Source organism: Vombatus ursinus, unplaced genomic scaffold (genome assembly GCF_900497805.2).
Source record: "Vombatus ursinus unplaced genomic scaffold, bare-nosed wombat genome assembly UNPS02014812.1, whole genome shotgun sequence".
NCBI classification, from domain to species: Eukaryota; Metazoa; Chordata; class Mammalia; order Diprotodontia; family Vombatidae; genus Vombatus; species Vombatus ursinus.
Window position 1 is genome coordinate 20,218,127 of NW_020954590.1, and position 23,689 is coordinate 20,241,815.

General features: G+C 34.9%; 1 protein-coding gene across 2 annotated transcripts in view; it reads right to left on the bottom strand.

Moving 5' to 3' along the window:
• Nucleotides 1-11,437: 11,437 nt before the first annotated feature.
• LOC114054276 (ubiquitin-conjugating enzyme E2 W) overlaps nucleotides 11,438-23,689 on the bottom strand; it is a 90,772-nt gene continuing 78,520 nt past the window's right edge. For both annotated transcript variants that reach the window (XM_027877468.1, XM_027877469.1), the window contains one exon: nucleotides 11,438-15,005. In XM_027877468.1, the coding sequence (XP_027733269.1) occupies nucleotides 14,904-15,005 (102 nt within the window). In that variant the 3' untranslated portion in view covers nucleotides 11,438-14,903. The remainder of the gene's footprint in view (nucleotides 15,006-23,689) is intronic.

Sequence of the window (23,689 nt, forward strand, 5' to 3'; positions counted from 1 at the left end):
CTGAGGTTTTCAATTTCTCCCCATCTTCCCTCCTTCCCTCCCTTCCACCAGAGGCAGAGCTGAGGGAGCAGAGGGAAGGACAACAGAAGGAGAAAGAAGACAGTGGTACCAGCCATATAAGGATGGGAGCAAAAAACAGGGAAGACCTAGCCCTTTCCTCACCAGCACAATAGCACTCACTTTGCTAAAAATAAAGTGCACATTTTTAAACAAATTTTAAGTAGTAGAAGTTTGTCTTTTTATGGACAATTATTTTTCTTTATTTTTGTACAGTTGAATATCTGTTAGCTACTAAGTTTAAGATAAAAATTGTTAACAAGTGTCAGACAAGGCACTTTTGCTTATTTTTAATTACAGAGTAAACATATTTCCAAGTTCCCTTCATTTTTTTAAAGCCTACTTAAATGGTACTTGTAATTACTGTGTTGATGGATAATGGAACTATATCCTATATGTGCATAACAATAGTAACTCAAGTTTATTTAGGCTTTGCAAACACTCCCTTCACAAAAACCCTGAGAGGTATTATTTTTTACTGCTTGAGAGATGGAGAAACTGATACTTATGGAAATTAGGTAACACAAAGTCACACAACTAGTAAATGTCAGAACTAGGATTCAGACTTAGGTTACTCTTAACTCCACATCCAGGCCTCTTCCTGGATTCACGACACTGTCTCTCATTTTATTTATATTCACTAGAGTATTGTAACATATAAGATTGCCTAAATGTTAATGGAATATATTTAGAGATAAATAGTTCTGCCATCGGGGTGACAGGAGTTTTTATAATTTCTTTGATAGAACTACAATTTCATTCCATGTAACTGGGGCAGAGCATAACCCTTCCCTACCTTCTCATCCTGCTTGACTCTTGCTATGCTGTCCCAGAAATACATAGAGCTTTACTCTATGTACTGGGAGCTTTTCTTTGTCTTTTGACTTTGTTTGCATGGATACTAAGTCATTTGTATGTGGAGGGAGTTACAATACTGGAAGTCCTCACCAAAATCACAGATTTTTTGCTAGATTGATTAATCATTACCCAACCATTAAACAGGTATTTAGATTGTTTCTAGTTCTTGCAATTACAAATAGCACAATATGTGTCTGTACAACCAATACCTGGAGTAAACATTTCTTCACTATCCACTTCATTTTTATGTTCTTTCACTGCCTTGAATGAACTCTGCTAAGGGAATGTGTTTTTTATTGTAATCTTCAATTCATGCAGCAAAAAGACACTCCATTTCTATTGTAACTTCTATTCCTTGTAGCCATTTATAAACCATAAAAGATGCAATTTTGCTTCTTTCTTTTGTTATGCTTGTGTTTTATAATATTCCACGCTGTAGATTACATTATTCCAATATCTTGTCCTATTTTACTTTACCATGACTATGTTCATGTCATTCAAATTATAAAAGATTTTTATTCTAATGTAATAACAAGCCTCTTCTTTTTTGCCCTCGCAGTGTTTCCATATGACACTTCTTGCTTTTGTCCATTTTGTTAAGGGTTCTTTAAAAAAGAAACTAACACAACAGTCGGTAATGCCATATAGAGCAGTATATCATATCCATACTTGATGGTAGATGAGGTCATATCAGTGACAGAGTAGCATTTTAAAACCCTTGACTAACTCACATGCATCACATTAATTGAAACTTGGCTTGCATTAAATGTGACCTAGTTTTATAATTTGCACTAAAACAAATTCCACATTATTTGCACACATAGTAGTCATAATCTATCTGTACACTTATTTCATTTTAGCTGTCAATTCTATTGGCATATAGTTTGGTAAAATAGTTTTTAATAGTTCCCTTTATTTTTTCTCAATTTGTTATGAGGTTTTTTTTATTTTTGATACTGGTAATGTGGTTTTTCTCTTTCTTTTTAAAATCTAATTAGCTAATTATTTGTTATGTTGTTTTCCCACCAGAAATATGTTCCTACTTCTGATTAATTCAATGAATTTATTTTTTTGTTTTTAATTTTATCACTTCTGCAATTTTCATAATTTATATTTTGGTATTTCATAGGGTTTTTTTCTTTTATTATTTTATGGCTTTGTAGTTGTTTTAGTGATATGACCTGTTTTTTCTCTTCATTGTTGAGGAAAGTGTTTAGCAATATGAACTTTCCCTTAAGGACCACTAGGGCTTCATCTAAAAAGAATTGGTATGTTCTTATAATGCTGTCATCTTGAATAAACTTATCTTTTGTTTCTATAATTTATTCTTTGATCCACCAGTTCTTTAGGATTAAGTAATTTAGTTTTAAATCAACGGTATTTGATTTAATATAATTTTTATTGTACTGTGGTCAGTATAAGCTGTGCTTAATATTTGTTTCTATGCATCTGTGAAGTTTTTATGCCTAATACATAGTTAATTTTTGTCATTTGTTGTTGTTCTGTCTTTTCAGTCATATCTACCTCTTCATACCCCATTTGGGGTTTTCTTGGTAAAGATAAAGTTTGCCATTTCCTTCTCCAGCTCATTTTACATTGTCTTAGAGGAACTGAGACAGAGTTAAGTGACTTGCCTAGGGTAACACAGCTAGTAAGAGTATGAGGGTGGATTTGAACTTAGGAAGATAAGTATTACTGACTCTCTTGATGGATTTGACTAAGTCTGAGAGAGATACATTGAGGCCCCCAACTACGATTGTTTTACTGTCCATGTATCCTTTTATTTTGTACAACTTTTCCTTTAAGTATTTTAATGTTATGACAGTTGGTGCATATATGCTAAGTATTAGCTTTAATGTTTTGTCTAGGGTACCTTTCAGAATAGTGTAATTTCCCTGTTTAATCTTTTTAAATCAAATTTGTTTTGTTGTTGCCTTGTCTGAGATCACAATTGTTACCTCTGCTTTGAGTTCAACTGAACTCTCTGTGGGTCTTTATGTTTCAGGTATATTTCTTGTAAATAATATATTGGCTGAATTCTGCTATCCCCTTATATTTTATAGATAAGTTCATCTCATTCACAGTTATGATCATTGTGTATTTTCCTTCAGTCTATTCATTTAGACTTTTTCTTTGCTTTGTTCCCTACTTCCTCTTTACATAGATGATGAGAGGAGCATGCTCAGCATGTGCCCCATGCTTTATGTAATGTTTCTGCTCCTCTCTTCTCTTCCCTTTCCCCAGACCTCAGTTTCTTACCCTTCCTTGCTTTCCATTTAAACTTCCCTTCATGATTCACCCACCAAAATAAGTTTGTTTTGCTTATTACTAATTCCTTCCCCAATCTGCTCTCTTTATCCCTTCCTCTCCTTTCTCTCCATTCCTTCCTATAGACCTTAATATATTTCTACACAAAATTATTTGTGTTTTTTGTATGTTCTACCCACCTTTTACCAGTTTAGATGAAAGTGAGGTTCAGGTTTTACAGTCTCTTCCCTTCCACTCCTCCCTTGCTTGTGTAATCTGCTATTTGTGCATATCAATTATCTAAGATAAATTCCCCTCTGTTTCATCCATCAGTATGCTGGTAAATGTTTAACAACTAGCTCTCCAGGAAAAAAAAATATATATATATTTTTAAGTTTAATCTGCATTATCAACATTTTCTCCATCATTTTCTTAAGTCTGAAAAATCAACAAAATAATAAACTGAGCATTGATCTGTAGTGTTTACTAATTTATGAGGTATAAATAAAATAACTTGTGAGTTATCTGAACCTATATGTTATACCTCAGAATTCAATTGGTGTGAGCTCCCTGCTTTGGCCATTTAGCTACAGTTGTCAGACAGTTCTCAGGAGCCTTCTGAGGAGTGTCACAGAGCTCCTACACCCTTCTGTTCTTGTTTTTTATCCATTATACAGCCTCAGATCTCAGCTGAACAGAATCTGTTGGATCCACAACTACCACATGTGCTGGAACACAGTCCCAGGCCAGTCCTCACCTAGCTGCAGGTCTCCCAATCAGCTCTGGGGTATTAGCAATATGGTTGCATGTTCTTCATCTTGCTCCTGCAAAGTACACTGGGTTAGACCTGCTCCCTGCTGGATCTGCGACCAATCCTTGCCCTGGACCAGAGCTGTCAGTAAGTCTGGGGCCTTGTCCCAGGCTTCCTCATAAATCCATGCTGTATCTGCAATGTAACTTGGGATCAGATGGACACAATTACTTGCTGGTTCATGTTCTCCTGGCTAGAAAAAAGTAATTCATTGTGTTTTTTCCTTGGATTTCTGATCACTTTTCAGTCAGCTGTTGCTCTTCCCAGATCATTGTTGGGATAGATAGTTGTGGGGAGGGTTGGTTAGTGCTTCTTACTCTTTACCAATATCCTTTTTAGTGTTTTTAACAGGCTAAACCAGGTTAAGGGTAACTGACAGGCCTTAAATTTGTTGATGAGTTAAGACAGGGGTGGGGAACTTGTACCCTTGAGGCTACATGTGGCCTTCCAGGTCTTTGGGTGTGGCCTTTTGACTGAGTCAAAGTTTTATACAACAAATCCTTTTATTAAAAGGATTCAGCCAAAAGGCCATACTTGAGGACTTAGAGGGCTACATGTGGCCTCAAGGCCACAGGTTCCCCACCCCTGAATTAGGGGGATGACAACCCCAAAGCATGTGATGACTTTCCCCAGAGGAATGGGCAGATAAGAACAGTTTGTTCCAACAGCCATGAAGCAGGCACAGTGGAGCACTTAGAGCTTAGTCAGACATCAAAGACACCGAAGTCATTCACTGCATCCTGTACCATGGCCAGTCGTCCCGACTTTTGTCTTGCCAGCGACTTCAGTGATTCTGGAAGAATCTGATGTTTTTGTATAACAAAAATCCAATTCACAGGTAAGTCAAGACATCACACATGATGTCATCGGTTCTCTTCAGAAATGAAGGACTAACAACAGCAAGTGTTTTTTAAAAGACTGTCTTTTGCCTTTCTTTATATCTCCAGTGCTTATCACAAGGACTGGCATATTGCAAGCACCTAATAAACGCCTGTAGACTGACTAAAATTGTATTTTGCCAAAAGCTTTTTCTGAATCTCACATAATTTTGTTTTTAGTATTGTCATGTGTGTATATGTGTGTGTGTATAAAATATAAATTATATTCCTGATATTGAGCTAACCACTCATTCCTGGTAATAATCTAAACCTGGTGATAGTGTATAATCTTATGATGTATTGTTGTAGCCTCTGTGATAATATTTTTTTAATTTTTAATGTATTTTTATTTATATTTTAATATCATTTTAAAATTACATTAGTATTTTTAGTATTTATTTTATTTTTCTTTATATTTTAATTTTATTTAAAAATTGCATTAGTATTTTTAGGGTAATTGATCTAAATTTTCTCTTTTATCACCTCTTGGTTTAGGTTATCAAGCCTATATTTGGATCAAAGAAGGAATTTAGGAGGGTCCATTCTTTTCCTATATTTTTTTTTTTGGTGACGCAATCAGGGTTAAGTGACTTACCTAAGACATACAGCTAGTAAGTATCAAGTGCCTGAGGCCAGATTTGAACTCAGGTCCTCCTGACTCTAAGGCCAGAGCTCTATCTACTGTGCTACCTAGCTGCCCCTGCTTTTCCTATATTTTCAAACAGGTTATACAGTATTAGATTTTTTTCGATTGATAGAATTTCTTATAAATTTATTTGTTCCTTGAGTTTTTTCCTTTGGCTTGTTAAATTTCTCTGAGATTGAATTAAATCCTGCCTTTCTTGCTTTGTTAATCTGGGCATTTTATTTTTTATAATTATTGATTCATTTCATTTCTCAGATTTCTTTTGGCTTATAATTGGACAAAATAGTTTTTATGAGTTCTCTTTCTTCTTTACTTTTTCATTTCTGATAGTGGAAATCAGATTAGTTAATGGGTTTTGTTTTTTCCTTTGGTTTGGTTTGTTTAAAAAACAAACAATCCCTAGCTTTATTCATCAAATTAATGTTTTTTCATTTTAATTTTGTTCATTCAATTTTCTCAGAATTTCCATTTTTAATGCTTAGTTGGCATTTTAAATTTAGTTTCTTTTCTAGTTTTTTTAGTTGTATATTCATTAATGTTTTATCTTTCATTGTTTAAAATGTTGAGAGATATAAATGTTCCCTTAACTGCTTTGGCAGCATTCCATAAAATGTGGTATGTTCTCCAATTGTCATCACTTTTTTAGGGAGGGAGGGGGGTGAAATTATCTAATATATGTATGATTTTCTTTGTTATCTCATCTATTCCTTAGGATTGAGTTTAGTCTCCAATTCTTTTTTAATCCTTTCTTGAGGGGTCCTTTGTGGAAAAAATTTTTATTGCACTGTAGTCAGTAAACAGGTGCATTTAATATTTTGGCTTTTGCCTGTGAAGTTTTTTAATGCCCTAATACAAGGTCAATTTCTGCAAAAGCTCTGTGCATAGCTGAAAAAATATGTATATTCCCTTCTATTTCTATTTAGTAGTTATCAGAGCTCTATTATATCTAACTTTGCCAAAATATTATTTTTTGCATATCTTTTGGTCACATTTATGAAGGTCTGAAATGTGATATAGTGAGATCTCTAGCTATTATAATTTTACTCTTAATTTCTTCCTGAAAATTGACTTATTCCTGCAAAAGTAGGATTCCTATTTCTGGGTTTTGTTGTTGTTTTTAGCTCATCTGAAGCAGAAAGGATTTTGCTGTTGCCACATATTTGAACTCTGTGTGAATCTCTTTGAACTGTATTTCTTGTAAACAATACATTGTTGGATTCTGTTTTTTCACCCATATTTTCACCCTGTTCTATTTTGTGGCTGGTTGGTTCTGGGTCCAACAAGATGAAAGACTAGACATATTCTCCATTCCCCACTAACTTTCAAAACCACCGTCCCCAAGAGGAATTATGTTACACAGATAGAACAATAGCAACTGTCTCTACTAACTAAGAAACCTAATAAAGTAACAGCTTTATGAATTAACAGTGCAGAACGATAATTCCTAATTCAATCACTCAGCACCTCTTCTCTCCACTATCTTCCATACTCTGGCAGGGCACCTAACCTGACCCACTGGCTTATGTTCTGGGAACCATTCAGCAATTCCCCACTGCTGAAATTTCTACTAGAGCACCTTGCCTTTGCTCTCACCCTACATGTTTGTGGCAATAGAGGACCTCAATTCTGCCCAGCCATAATACAGAAGATGAGATGGTACAAGAAAATGTGACCATGATGTTCCTTGGGTGGTGATGCCCAGCCAGAGAACCAAAGATGCAAGAGAACTAGAGCAGAATGCCAGAATATAGAGCTGAACCAGGAAGGAAAAGGGACAGTAGTCAGCTGGGGCCTCCAGTTCTGTCCCCCAATGTGACACATTGGACTGCGACTGAAGCCAATGAAAAGTGAATTCTCCAACATGGGAGAAGGCTAAGACAGCCTTGACATCCAGTCCCCAGAGGTAAACCTACAATTAAAAGGAAAAGAGTCAGAAAGTGAGTGATGGAGTGTCAGGGGAAAAAAATAGGAAGAGGCACATCTTGACTCGGGAGTGGGTGAAAAATATTTCTATGGTTGGGAATATTCTGTATGGGGGACCTTACCAATCTAGAGGGATTTAATGCTCAGCGAGACCACTTCCTCTGGCTGCTCTGCCTCCATGGTCAATATCTTACCTCAAGCAAAGGAAAATTAAATCTGCTAGGTACAACCAGCACCCACAAGGGTTGGAAAGCATGGGCAGAGCATGGAAAATGAAGCGAAGTTCTGAAATAAGCAGGGGATAAAATTGAACCCAATTTGAGCAAACAGAAGAATTTCTACCATGTGGCAATACTTCTTACTACACCACAATGTAAAAGTGAAAAAAAGATGGGAGGGGAAAGGAGCTGAGCTCTACAAAGCAAAACTTGGTATATTAGATGCTTTATTTCCTTATGGAACACTAAGAAAAGTAATAAAAATAATTAAGATCATTAATCAAAGAATAGAAGTTTGGAATAAAAAAGGAAGATAATTATGAAGATAATAAGATAAAGGAATCATCTTTAGAAAAAAAATAACAGAAAATGAAAAAATCTAACAAAAGTTGAAGGGGAGAAGGGTAGAATTTTAATGAGAGGGAAAAAGAGGAAGACTTCAATAACTAAAAGGAAGAAAAAGGAACTAGTACTTTATAGGTAAGTTCATCCCATTCATATTTTAGATTGTTAATCTAAAATTAGATTGTTAATTGCATACTTCCTTTTATCCTATTTCCCTTCTTGCCACTTTACAAAGAGGGTAGTAAGATAGGTGTGCTCAACACTTGTGCTATAAATGAGAATCTTTACTCCTTTTACCCTCATCCCCCATCACACATTCAGAAGTTGAACTTTTTCTTATGCCCAAATTCCCAGTCCCTTCCTTAACTTTGTCCTTCCTTCTCCCTTTTTCCTAATCATCTCTTATTTAATGTCTTTCTAACCAAAATCTTTGAGTGTGGATATGTGTCCACCTGTCTTCTGGTCATTTCAGACAATTTAGGCTCATGTATAGGCCACTCCCTTTCTCTTTCCTGTTTGTAGTCTTCCCTCACACTAGATGTGAGATAAAGGTCCACCCCTTATCCTAAGATCATAAAAATATTAATCGTAATTTTTATTTATTCTTTCTGTAACCCTTAAAGACATTGTTTGCATATTAAAAGGGGGAGAAAAATTTCATGTAATAGTTCCAATTGCTCAAATGCATTTACCTCTCTGTTTCTCTTGAATCCTGTTTGCATTTCCAAGTATCTATTCAGCTCTGGTCTTTTTCATCAGCAATGTGTGGAAGTCCTTTATTTGACTAAAGGGAGGATGATACAGAAAGAGTTGATGGATTCTTTTCTTTTTGGTAAAGAAATGAGGTCTTCAGATATGAGTTGGTAAAGTAATGAGGTCTTCAGATATGAGTAGGTGAGCTGATGAAAGATGACAAGTTTTGAACAGCAGCAGCAATGGCCAAGTGTGATAGAGAAACAATTAGGGAAGAGTAAAAGGATTGTCTTCTTATACTGAGGTCCCAGCTGAAATAAGACAACAAATCTGTAATGAACCCAATAAGCTCTATTCTTATGTAGGTAACATAAAACTTAAATAAAATTTAAAATAGCATTCTAGATTCTAGCTCTTACATGTGTATTTTGTAAATTAAATTTATATACCCACTACATGGAGAGGCATTTCTTTATTCACAGTCTACTGCAAGACTTAAGGTATCTATTCTTATCAGTATTAGTTTGACCAATTCGAAACTTTAATCTTCTAGAAATTTCAATATACATGGTATATCCAATGAGGGGCCAAAAATAAGAGGCTGATATATCGTGAATTTTTTTTTTTTAACAAGAATAATATATAGGGGCAGCTAGGTGGCACAGTGGATAGAGCACTGACCCTGAAATCAGGAGGACCTGACTTCAAATCCGACCTCAGACCAAACATTTGACACTTACTAGCTGTGTGACCCTGGGCAAGTCACTTAACCCCACTTGCCTTAAAAAAAAAATAATATAAAAGGCAAAGACTAATTGCAATTAACTACTGTATATGAAAGAAGTGAATCCCTTTTATTTTTTATTTGTATGTATTCAATCAGCTATCAAATGCTGAATCTCATCCACAATTTAACCAATCCAATTTAACCTATGATCCATGAGTTTTTATGTGGTTACTCTACAAAATTCTTTAGTTGGCTCACTTTATGATTCAAGTGCTGGGCCAGGAAACACCCTTCAGTTCACGCAGATCCAGGTCAACCTGACAAATGTCATCACATCAATATGGAAGACAGTGGGATCTTAAGGCTTTGACACTATTTCTAATTATTTTTACAGAAGCAGGCCATGTTCCTAGAACAGATGTGTATTTATACACAGAATAAGGGTAGCTCTAGCGACTCCAGCCCTCTCTATACCTGACTGGTGGGGCTTGAAAAGTACAATGTTCAAGCCACAGGATACCACCAGGGGAGTGGCGGAAATAGTGTACTAGAAAGTCTTAGATCTGTCATTAGACATGTGACCTTCAGGAATTCAATTAATTATTATATTTTAGAGGGAAATAAATGAGATTAGATAAGGCACTAGGGCAGCTAAGTGGCACAGTGAATTAGAATGCCAGGCCTGGACTTAGGAGCTCCTCTCTCCTCAGTTCAAATCTGGCCTCAGACACTTACTAGCTATATGACCCTGGGCAAGTCACTTAACCCTGTGCCTCAGTTTCCTCATATATAAGATGAACTAGAGAAGGAAAGGCAAACCACTCCAGTATCCTTGCCAAGAAAATCCCAAATGGGGTCATGAAGAGTTGGACATGACTGAAAATAAATGAACAAGAACAAGAGACACTGACCCTATTCTCATTGAGCTTACATACAAATATGATACAAAAAACACAACAGCATAAGAGGTACAAATGACTTCAGTTTAAGGGTTTGGGAGGCATAGGAATTATTTGGCAAGCCATTTACATGTCCAGGACTGTTTCTTCTTCTGTAAAATGAGAAGTTTGGAACATAACTTAAGATACATTCCAGGGGCAGCTAGGTGGTGCAGTAGATAGACCTCCGGCCTTGTATTCAGGAGGACCCAAGTTCAAATCCGGCCTCAGACATTTGACACTTACTACCCATGTGACCCTGGGCAAGTTGCTTAACCCCGATTGCCTCACCAAAAAAAAAAAAAAGATACATTCCAAGTGTCAAATTACTATGATCACAAATGCACATTTTTGAATGAATATATAATGTGTTAATAGGGTTGATTAAAAGCTTTGTAGCATCACAGATTTTGAGATAGAAGAGAACTTGGAGACCATCAAATCCAAATCCTTTATTTTAAAGTGGAAACTGACATAGAGAGCTTAAATGACTTTCCCACGATCATAAAGCCAGTAAGTGCCTGAAGAAGAATTTGAACCCAAGTCTTAACTCTAAGTCCAGCATTCTACATAAACCCTATACTGCCTACTCATGAGAGAAACTAAGGCTCTCGCTCATAGGCTATTATCATTTTAGACATGATTCTAGCAAGTTCAGTTATCTGACCCTCACAGCTGATTTGAAGGGGGAAACTCGTAGTATAAAGAGCCAAGAGTAGTAAGACGTGACAGTTTGGGAGGACACATAAAACCCACAAAAAGAGCAAATAGCAAAGCAGCCTGAAGCCAATTAGTATACGGTCAAACACGCCTATGAAAAATTGAGGATTCTACAAGAGTTACAACTTACTAATCAATTGGGCTGAATATGAACAAGCATGAATACAAAAAAGTTCAATTACAGGTGGGTTTCATTTATCAGAAAAATTCATTTAAATGACATTCTTTATTCCCCAATACTAGATAAATATTGTATAAAGGAAATCCAAACTAATATTGAATTTCTAGCATTCAGCAAAGGTGGAGAAAGTAAACTAAAATCCAATAAAAACTGAAGTCAAGAAATATAAGCAGCAGGAATCATAAAAACTTGGAACTAGTGACACTGAATTCTTTATTTAAAACAGATTAAACAAACATTACCTCTCCTTAGCCCTTCTATTTCTAGCAAGAAATTCCAACAATTTGTTTTAATTCTTGGAAACAGGTGTTTAAAGTTGAATATCAGCAACAAGTTGTAATAAAAGTGTACATGAACAGTGACAGCCTGCTTCCAAATAACTTCAATGATTCCATTATCTTTGGTGTGGTTTAGGAGCAATCATGCAGCCACTGGGTCCCTATTTTAGAATCTGAAGAGATGTGCCCAACACAGGCATCCAACCTTTGGAAATATTTTTGTAGGTATAAAAAACTCAGAGAATTACTCATGAAATATACTAGTTATTCTTTGTGCCAAATATTGATCTATTTGAGACAATGGAAGACATTTCCCTCCCCCCCCAAATTACATCATACTTAAAGATCTCAGCCTTTTCTTCTAGGAGAAAAGCAGATGCTTTCTATACTCTTTGATATATTATAAAATGTTCTTTAGTTGCAAAAATTAGATCCTTAAAGAACAGTTCCAAAATGTATTAAAAAAATTTTCTTTCCCAGGAAGGTGAATGCAACCTCACTCTTTACCATCTAACAGCAATAATACCTACTTGACATATTTAAAATGTTTTTTGAAAGGGTACCATGCTCATGATTTAAGCATGCATAAATAATGTATAAGTTGAAAGTAGCACTAGCTAAATATTTGGCAATCTAGAAGAATGTTCCAAAAATATATATATATGCTAAATAAGAAAGTATTATTTCTACAGGTTTGTGCAACAAATAGTGCCTTTATCTTCGAGTAGATGTGGAAAGGAAAGGGTATCACATTCTTTAACATTATATACATTTTCTTGGTATTCTGGTAACAGCATCTGGATGTGAGTTTTCCAAATAATGGGCAATTAAATTATTAACATTAGTAACTATTATCTTCTACCACAAAACAATCAATTATTTAGCTCTTGTTTAGGACAGTGATGTAAGTAAACCAATTCATTTCATAATACAGCAATACAAAATATTTGTGAAGCCAACTTGTCAACAACCAAATTTGCAAACAAGATGTAAAGAAATTAATGTTTTTGCTCTTTAAATATTTTTAAATTCTGGGGAATAATAAAATTCTAAACCAGATCGCTATATGTTATTTTATGGGTGGCTGACTTTTGACTATTCTTTTAATATTTCACCATATTCCTCTTTCTTTAAATCAGTTTTCATTTGTGACAGTCATTTAAAACTTTTTTTTTTTATTTACACTTTAAACCATTTCATGGTGACTGTAGGTAAAGAAGTATACCTAAACATTGCTTATACCAAAAGGCAATTATGAGCCTATATATTACCTCTCAATCTACAATACAGCAAGGCTAAGTCCTTTGGGGAATAATTTTCACAAGAAATATTTCTAACATAGGAGGGAGAATCCAGCAGAATGGAAAGATTTTGGGGGAAATGATGGGTTAAGTCACCCAGTACTATAAAGTAGTTGGATAAAATATGAAAATACATAATTTAACTAATTTACAGCTGCAAAATTTCATATTAAAAGTAGTTAAAAACTAAATTATAGTAGCTCCAAAGCATTAAAAATAATTGGCTCTAAAGAGGCCAACTGGTTGAAGTATTATAAAGATCATTGAGAACCTGTGTACATCTAGCTTCACCACACAGTTTTAAGTGTTAAATGAGATCTAAAGCAAACTTTTAATAGAAAAGGTGAGAGTTGCAAACTAGCAGTGTTGCTAAATTAACAACAGCCATAATTTGGTGGCCATATTTTTCCTTAAAAATTCAACACTTCTACAGCAAAAATACGAGGCCTACCCACCCCTGAGTTCAGCAATTACACTTTTTAATAAAAAAGTGCAAGGTTTTATGTAATTAACAGTATGTACAATGCTACAAAATATCATTACTATACACAGATTAAAAACAGTACTTAGAATACCTTTTGCCAATTCTAGATTTAGTTTTTTTGGGGTAATATTTCAATACTTTCAGCCAATTCCCCCTTTTTTTTTTCCCAAAGCTCCAAATTAAAGCAAATATTCACCGTAGGATTTATTTTTTCAAAGTGCAACCATAAGGCATTAGTAAAAACATTGTAGTAGAAACTGATTTTGCATAAGTGTTAAAGGTAGTTTATAAAATACATTAAATGCTTTCTTAAAAGAGAACCAAGTTGCAATATCATTAAATTACAATATTGGTGACAACAACTAAACCTATCTTTCAACATTTTTTTTTGTAGAAAAGTCATCTAAATGCAAAGGCTTCTGAAGAACCACCACCAAAAAAAGGGAAAAACTAGAGCTGTGTGAAACAGACAAGCAAAAATATCATATTATTCTCTAATTATTTAAACTTAAATAAAAATGTCCACACTTTTTTGTCAAAACATTAAGCCTCTGTCAAAAATGTATTTCTTTCTTTATAGTACAGGATTAAAAGACAAAATGGTGCTTACAGATAAAGAAAATTTACAAGAAAATATTTTGACAAAGTTTTTCAATTAAAATATTGCAACATTCAAATTCGACTTACAATATAACAAAAGAAATGAGACTGCAAACAAAATGGTGTATGGATTTTTCAAACACATAAATAAATGAAATATTGTGAAGGCAGCAGGGCTCATGCTGATGGCTAGCAGGAAGTAACAGAATGTAATCTACTTGGAAAAAGCTTTTAATGTACAAATTACAAGCCCAATTATGGACTGCAGCAATTCAATGATCACTGCCATTTTTTCTTACTTCCAAAATAAAGCCTTGATTAAACCATTCATACCCTATATTACTCATACCTTTACTTCAGAGACTGAGTAACTACATACAACAAATGTATTTATTTTCACCATAGGGATAACATATTGTACCTCTCTGCCAATGTTACTCAAAAACCTTTCATGTCAAAACAATATGACAGCATATAAACAATTCAATAAATATGCAATGATCTTTCATTACAGTCCTTTATAAACAAGCATGTTAATTCATGCTGCTAAACCTTAGGATCACAGTGCATAGAATCCAAATATTAAATGGTTGGGGTGACTTTCAAAGTTATGATGGATCCTTCACTTTATTTATAATCCCATTATAACTGATAAACTCATTTCATAGGCCCTTTCATGCATTTATCATTTGGTGGCAGGAGTAAAACATTTCCTGTTACCAACGTCCACTGCCAGCAATGAACGTCTCAAAACTGCCAAGAAGTCACTGTTATTGCACAATGCATGGAGGCCCTAGACATTTTCCAAAAGCTTTAAAAAATAAAAATAAAAAAATGGAATTACTCTGACATTTCCTGACACCTGCATTAATACTTGTATGACTAATAAAGCATGTCAGTTGCCTGGACTGAACCAGCGATCAACACGTGCCCAGAATGCACACAAGTAAAAATGCAGAAAAAGGAAGCAGTCTTCATTGCCTATAGGTCACTTCCAGTCAAAAGTTAAAGTTCAAAGACTGAATGATCAAAGTGCTCATTTTCTCAGTAGGGCTATCTTCTGCTACGAGGTTCACAATGGTGGCATCAACATGTATCATCTTAAAGAAAAAAAAAAGAAGAATATATTAAAAAAGTATGCACAAATATTTACAAAATATTCTAGTACAGAAATAACTTCATGAGGCAAAAAATATACTTTTAAAACTTGTAGCCCTACTTTGACCCTATCTCTCCAATCAATATGATTTTGCAACAATCTTTAGTTTAAGTCTTGATTATATTAATTTGACAAATCAAAGAGTTACACAAAGATTCAAAAAGAAACTTGTTTTGTGTCTTTTGAGAAATGGAAGCATATGCCTGATCAATTTATGATTTACCATCAATATTCACTCTAAACTAGGGGTGGGCAACCTGCAGCCTCGAGGCCATATGTGGCCCTCTAGGTCCTCAAGTGCTGCCCTTTGACTGAATCCAAACTTCATAAAACAAATCCCCTTAATAAAAGGATTTGTTCTGTAAAACTTGGACTCAGTCAAAAGGCTGCACTTGGGGACCTAGAAGGCCACATGTGGCCTTAAGGTCGCAGGTTCCCTACCCCTGCAAACAATCAAGTGAAATAAAAATCCAAATGATACGTATTCCTTTTCTATACAAATACACAAATATGTATATGCACATAACAGGAAAAAAATCATGCACTTGTCAAACTGTTAATGAAAAAGTAGAAGTTGCCCAAATTCAGAGTTTACTAACCTTTCTTTAGAAAGGTCTCTCATGGAATGCATAATTTCAGAAAGGACTGTTTCATTAAAATTTGCACAGAGTTGGGGTACTATGGTGTGAAACATTAAATATACTATTAAGACTCAGTTACTGAACTGATTGGTTTTCCCGAACTGCTTTTTTTCTCCTTTGTTTCAGTCTTTGTTACAAAAAGGAGAAATTACTTATGTACACTAAAAAGATATAAACAAAACAAAATAGTCCTTAGAGTTCAAAGGCCAGAAATCAATTCATTTACATATTAAAGATAAATAAAATAATTATAAGATGGAATAGCACCAAAGAAATTCAAAGAATTCAAGGATACAATTGTGAAACTATTGCTCCAAACAAATAATCTGCTGTCATCAACTTATCAGGACTGACAGACAGCTGACACAGCCCGTCTCTGTAGGAATGGCTTCGTGGCAATCAAAGGATCAGTTAATCTGCACTTACCTTCCAGAAAGCCTAAGAAAGTCCTGTGAACCAATCCTCTAGAGATTCTGATTCTGCTGATGAGTGGAGGGAGTATAATTGTTGGAAAGAAACTAACTGGTTCTCTTCAGCCAAGTTTGTAAAGGAGCCAATTTAGCCCTATTCCTCTTCATATACACTATGATCTCCTCAAATGAACTACTCATACTCTGCACTTGGGTTGCACTTTCTAATCTCTCAGCATCTGCATATGACCCTCCTGGAAAGTATTCACTCTCTCTTTCATAAACGCTTTTCCTGATCCCTTCCTGCCTCAAATCTCTCAAAGCACTTAAAAGCACATATTCATGTTCTTGTTATAACATGTATTTTGTATTAAAGAGTATGTACATACATTTTATCTCTCCTTGTAAGCACTCTGAAATCAGACTTTTTTTAAATAAGCTGAAGCATTTGATACAGTGCCTTGCACAAAGGTATTTAAAAGATATTTAATAAATTAAATTGAGATAGGAGTTATCAGCTGTTGGGGGAATATATATTTGGAGAACAAAGCTTACATTTAACAGAGATTCCTTCAAAAATAAAACTGAATCATCTTTGATAACTGGAATTGGATTACTAATAGGTAAGAAATGAGAGGTCAAACAGAGAATATTAGGTGTAAGACCAAAATGAGATTCTTTAGAGGTCTCAGACACGAGTTTTTAGTATGACTATGAAGAGGATAGAAATATCCTATTGATTCTCCAAAGCTAAAGAGTATGAATACGAAGGGCTGGATAGAATGTAGCCTACAGACTCTAGACAGGGGGACATTCTTAAAAATTGAAACCATGGACATCCTACCCACAATTAATAGTCTATAACATATAGCAGATGTAGTCTAGCTTCATAGTTGAAGACAAATCTCTTATTCCAGTTATTTGTTGGATCAATGAACACATACCGTAGTAGGAAGGAATTATCCCCATCAGCTTTTAAAGTAAGGTCAAACATCAAATTATGGCTGTCATGGATGACTAGCAATATTTTCAAAGATCTCAAGAAAGAGATCCAATCTTTTGGTCAGATAATTAGAATGGGACAAGGAGATTGGTTTTTTTTCCCTTGTTTTTTGGAGTGAGGGTGGATGGTGAGAAGACAGAAGTGATGCAAGATATCCTAGTGGATTAGTATCTATCTTCTAGGAAGTAATGGTAGCTTCTACCATCTTGACTTAGTGACTAAAAGCTAGTAATAGGATTCAGGTGGTATTTGGTAAAATGAGATAAAAAAGTTATACCTCACTTTAGCTTATAACAAAAAGTAGCTAAAGACTTGTAGCTTAAGAAATTAGATATCCTCCTGAGGGACATTATTTCTAGACCAAAAATTCTTTTTTTTTTGGCCTTTTTGGTGAGGCAATTGGGGTTAAGTGACTTGCCCAGAGTCACACAGCTAGTAAGTGACACATGTCTGAGGCCAAATTTGAACTCAGGTCCTCTTGACTCCAAAGCTGGAGCTCTATCCACTGCGCCCCCTAGCTGCCCCTAGACCAAAAATTCTTAAAAATAAGAATGATAATCTTTGGGCCAAAGAAAGAATCTCTCTAACAAAGGCTGGTAAGAATTTACCTGGAATTTTGCAAAGCTAATCAAGATGACTTTAATTTGGAAAAAGGCCAGGGAAAGGGGTAAAAATCCTGCCTTACTATATTCACCAAAGTAGATAATACATAGAAAGGATAGGAAGAATAGCAATAGAAAACAAAAATCCAAGTAAAGAACCCTCAAGAACAATCAAAAAAAAAAATTTCATGATCTACAATGAAAACAAATCAAAGTGAACTAGAGAGAGTCTAAACAAGAAGACAAATTTGATTTCAAAGATATCACTGAGACTATTATTGTTTGTTTAAAAAAAAAACCTGGATATGAACAGGGTGAGGGATAGTGTCAGGACTGGAAAAAGGCAAATGCATAGATTTTTCAAAAAAAAGTGAAAAGAATGGATGTCTCACATATAACCTATATCAAACTGCTTACCATTTTAGGGAGAGAGGAGAGGGAGAAAAGGAGAAAAATTTGGAACTCAATTTTTAAAAAATAAAGGTTAAAAATTATCTTCACATGTAATTGGAAAAATATGAAGAAAGAAAAAAAAAGAGTGGATGTCTGAGTAATACGGTGAATCTGACTTTGATTCCAGGAGAAATTTTCAAAGGCATTACTATATTCAAGGTGTAATGGTAATTGAACCATCCAGAAAAATGATAAAAAGAACTAGCTTGGCTTTATCAAGAACAGATAACATTAAGCAAGACCAAGAAAATTTTGTACATAGTATCTACAAACAATGTACAAGAACAATAACACCAAAACTAATTCTGTGTAATTATATGATCAAGCCTGGTCCCAAATAGAAAAAAACACACCTTTATTTGCAGAGGACAGGAACTATGAATGCCTATAAAGTCCCATTTGGCTATTTGATTAACTTTGCAGAGCTACTCCCCATCCCACCTCCACCCCACTCCTCCAACCCATTCTTTAACATTTTGTTGCTGTTGTTTAAAAAGAGAGACGGACAGAGAGACAGAGACAGACTGGGGGGGGGGGAAGGCTTTCTGAGGAAAGATGAGGGCAGGAATACATTTGGAAGTGAAGCATAAAACAACAGAGGAATAAAAACTTTTTTAAAATCCAAATCATGCCAGACTAACCTCATTTTCTTTCTTTCTTTCTTCCTTTTTTTTTTTTAACAAAGTTACCAGACTGGGAAATCAAAGGGTATAGAGATACAGTAACCTAGATTTTTAGCAAAGCAGCTGACAAGTCACATTATTCTTGTGAACTCCAGTGGTCGCTATTACCTCCAGGATCAAATATAAAATCCTTCTGTTTGGCTTTTAGGTCCTTCATAACCTGGTTCCTTTCTACCTTTCTAATCTTCCCCTATACATACTCTATGTTTCAGTGACTCTGGCCTCCTTTCTGTTCCTTACATACATTTCATCGGTTGAAAATGCAATTCTGTGCATTTTCAATGGCTGTCCTCCATCCTCCTTTTTTCTGCCTCTAGACTTCCTTGGCTTCCTACAAGTCAGCTGAAATTACATCTGAAAGAAGCCTAGATTATCTTTATTCTATTCCGTGTTTGACATAGCTGTTTGCTATTCTCCATCCCTACCCCCCACCTCCAATTAGATTGTGAACTCCCTGAGAGAAGAGACTATTTTTGTCTTTCTTTGTATCTCCAGTGCTTAGCACAGTGCTTTGAACTACTCCAGGGTCCAACTTTATTAAATGTTGACTGAGTCTATTTCAAATTATCAAACTACCCCATTTGACCCAACATGTGTATGTGTATGTGTCTCCGCTTCAAGTGTGTTTCTTGTAAACAATATATTGTATGATTCTGGTTTTTGATCCACTCTGCTATCCACTTCTGTTTTATGTGAGAGTTCATCTCATTCACACTCACAGTTATGATTACTGTGTATTTCCCTCCATCCTATTTTTCCTCCTCTTTGTCCTCTTCTTTCACCCTTTCCCTCCTCACCAGTGTTTTACTTCTATCTACCACCACTCCAATCTGCCCTTCTTTCTGTCACTTCTCCCCCTTTACTTAATCTTCTTCCCTCCTATTTCCCTGTCAGGTAAGATAGATTTCTATGTTCAACTGGTTGTGTTACATTAATAAATGTAAATGGATACCAGACCATCCTTCAGTTTCACATCCCATCTAGTAATGGATCTACTCTCTGCCTACTCCTGTGGGGAAACCTTCCTACCAGCTTCCAATTCCCCCCACCTCCCACCCCTCTGGCATGTTCCAAAAACAAAACTCTTTTTCCTGGTCACCTTCCCCTACAGATACTGTCTATCCCTACAGTAAGTTTCTAGAAAGGAGAGACTATTTCTTTAAAAAGAAAAAGAAAAAAACTTTTTTATCCCTGGTGCTTAACATAGTACTTGGCACACAGTAATCCCTTAATAAATGCGTTATGATTTATTCATTCAAGTCATGACAAACAGGGCAATTTCATTTCTTCCTTGTTAAATTTAATATACACTTTTAAAATTACATAATTTCACAGTTTCATATATAATCCTTTTTTGTTTTCTGAATAATGGAATGTTAGTACTGATGACTTTTCACAATAAAGTTTAAAATTATCCACATACAAATAACACTAATAAATTTAAAAATAAGAAATGTAAAAAAACCATCAATAAAAAAATTCAAAAATAATAATAAACCATGCCACAGAAGACTCATTTTCTTTAAGACAGGAGAATGCTGATGGGACAACATATTTGGGTTTCAGCAAGGTATTTATCAACTTTCTTATGAAATTGCTTTGAAAAGCAAAAAGAAATGAACAGGGATAATGCAATGGGGCCAGTTTGGAACTGGATGACTGAAAAATCCAATGAGTGCTGATTAATGGATTTATGTCTATGTGGCAGAGGGTCTCAAGGCAAGTTACAAGGTCCTGTTTTCCTTAATATTTTTAAAAACAATAATGTGACAACATCAATGACATGCTTATCAAATTTAAAAAATGACAGAGGGCTGAAATGATTTAACTAATACATAAATAGCTTGACAGAATCAGGGTCCAAAAGACGGATTGGTTGGAATGACAGACTGAAAGATGAAAGAAATTACGAGCATAAAAATTAAGTCTATACAATCGGTTTCAAAGAACTGCACAAAGGATGGGGAAAATGTGCCTGAAAAGAAAGTTACGTGAAAAAAAAAAAATCTAAGGGGTTTGCCAAACCAAAAGCTCATGAGAGTCAAAGCAATCAAAGCAGCTAATGTAATCTTCATCTGCCTTAACAAAAGTATAATGTCCAGAGCAAGGATTACTAAAAGGAAGATGCTTTGATGTAAATGTTAAATAAATTATTATGACAGTCTCACTGTATTCTCCCCTGGTCAGAACACATCTGGAACAGTATATGCAGTTCTGGATGTCATATTTAATAAGAGGCATTAACAACAATCTGGAGCAGGTAAAGAGCAGTGTGTTACGGCATAAAAAAAAAACTACTGAAGGAATTATGGCTGTTTAGCCTAAAGAGAAGGTTTAAAGAAGGATGCTTATCTCCAGAGGAAATAACTACTATCAATGGATAGAAGTGATATGGAGGCAAATTTTTGGTTCAATATAATAAAGAACTTAACAGAGGTGTGCAAAGGTCATATAGGTGGCCTTAAAAGGACTAAGTTTTTTTGCCACTGAAAATTTTCAGATGCTAGATAAACTCTTCTCGGGGATGTTAAAGTTTATTTATACCTAACATTTGTGTTTTGCCTGAAGGGTAGACAAGATTACCTTTGAGATCCCCTTTCAATTCTGTATTTCTATGATCATAAGCAGACTAGGACTAAACATAGCCGGCTAAGAGTAAAATATAAAGACTTTTCAGATAAACATCAACAATTACTTTCTTTTTTGAGGCATTCAGGGTTAAGTGATTTGCCCAGGGTCATACAGCTAGTATACATACACTAGTAAGTGACTGAAGTCATATTTGAACTCAGATCCTCCTCATTCCAGGGCCAGCGCTTTATCCACTGCGCCACCTAGCTGCCCCAACAATTACTTTCTAAACAGGAAAGACGATAAAATCTGGAAAAACAGGAATAACTTTCATACCACTTAGATATCCTTGTAATTATCTATACATAATTTTTATACCAAAATCTCAACACATCTGAGCACTATTGTGGTTAACTAATGCACTACAGAGGCTACAGTACTGAAATGGTACCACAGAAGAAAGGAAGGACTGTGATCTCTGAGTCAAGTTTTTTAACGTAGAAATCCCAACCTCCTGGGTAAAGAACATAAAAACTTACTCAAGCAGCAATGAAACCATATTTGACTTAGGTTAAGTGTAATCCATGGGCCTGGAATCAGGAAGACTCCTCTTCTTGAGTTCAAAGCTGGTCTCAGACACTTACTAGCTGTGTGCCCCTGTGTCACTTAACTCTATTGCCTCAGTTTTCCTCATCTATAAAATTAGCAGAAGAAGAAAATGGCAAACCATTGGAGTGCCCCAAATGGGGACACAAAGAGTCAGACACAATCGAAAACCACTAAAAAACAATAACAAAGTCTAATCCCAAATGATGATATCCTCCTTGTGAGGCTAACATTAATGTTGAAGAGTCCCTGACCCAAGGGAGTTACAAGGGATAGGCTGGCTCTATGAAACTGTACTACCTCTCAAAACAGCAAAAGATGGAAGTTTATCTTAACAATAATGCCATTAATCTCTCTCCTCCAAAATGGACAGTTAACTACTGCCCAGTTAAGAGACATTTTAATGCAATGTGAAATGGAGCTGTGAAGGACAGTGAACACAGACACAAAGGTCATCCTGGAAAGTTTTTTTTCAAATGTATTGGAAGAGAAAAGCCATGGGGCTCTTTTCTTGATGCCACTTTTCTTATTCCTCAGAAACTATTTACTCATCCACAAAATGGGGATAACAACTGAAACACTTACCTCACACAGCTGGGAGGAAAATGCATAGTGAACCTCATAGTGTGATAGAAATATAAGTATATTACTACTTTTGACAAAATTATGACCCATTCATCTAAGCACACCTATTGGGCAAAAAGTTTCCACTCAGTTTAACAGATTTTTAAATAAAATAGTTGTGTCAATACTTTGATTCTAGACTTTCCACTGATTTTTAGCTTAGTAAAGAAGACTGTACTATGAAGGAAACTAACTACAACAAAGAATGGTACAATACAAAGTCATTATTAGATTTTAAATAGATTATCATATATTAGATACAAATAAGTTTCTACAAGTAATTAAGACAGAAAAACACTCAAACATTAACACAATCCTATCAACCTAACAAAGAGAAAAAGAATGAGGAAACTTAAGAGTTATGGAAATTACAAATAATTTAGAAGGTACAACACCTAATCATCAATTCTTGAGGGAAGCAGTAGGATAAAGAAAGCTTGTATTTAATAAGTTACCATAAATTGATTATCTTTTCCTACTGAAATTATCTACTTCAGACCAAAGGAAAACAAATAGCATCAATATTTATACTAAAAAGAATTAGTTTTACTTATAAAAGCAAAATTTTTCCACCAACATTATTTCTGAGCTGAAAATTTACAAAGAGATTTCTTCTATTTTTATGTATATATGGTAAATGCTTAAAATATTAATATCATTTTATTTGTTCATAATAGTTAGCATTTATATAGCATTTTAAAGCTTGCAAAGTGTTACATAAATATTATTTTATTTGAGCCTCATAACTCTGGGAAGTAGATGCTATTATCATCTCCATTTTAGAGATGAGGAAACTGAGTGGGCTAGAGATTAAGTGACTTGCCCAGGGTCACATAGTGTCAGCCAGATATGAACCTAGGTTTTCCTAAACCCAGGTCCAGTGCTCTATCTATTGCCCTAACTTAGCTCCTTTGGATGATAGTTATCTATTTTTGCTCACCAACTGGAATCCAAAGTGTTTTTTTTGTTGTTGTTTTTTTTTTTTACTCCCACCATGCAAAAAGATGACAATTAAAATTGCTAAAAAAAAAA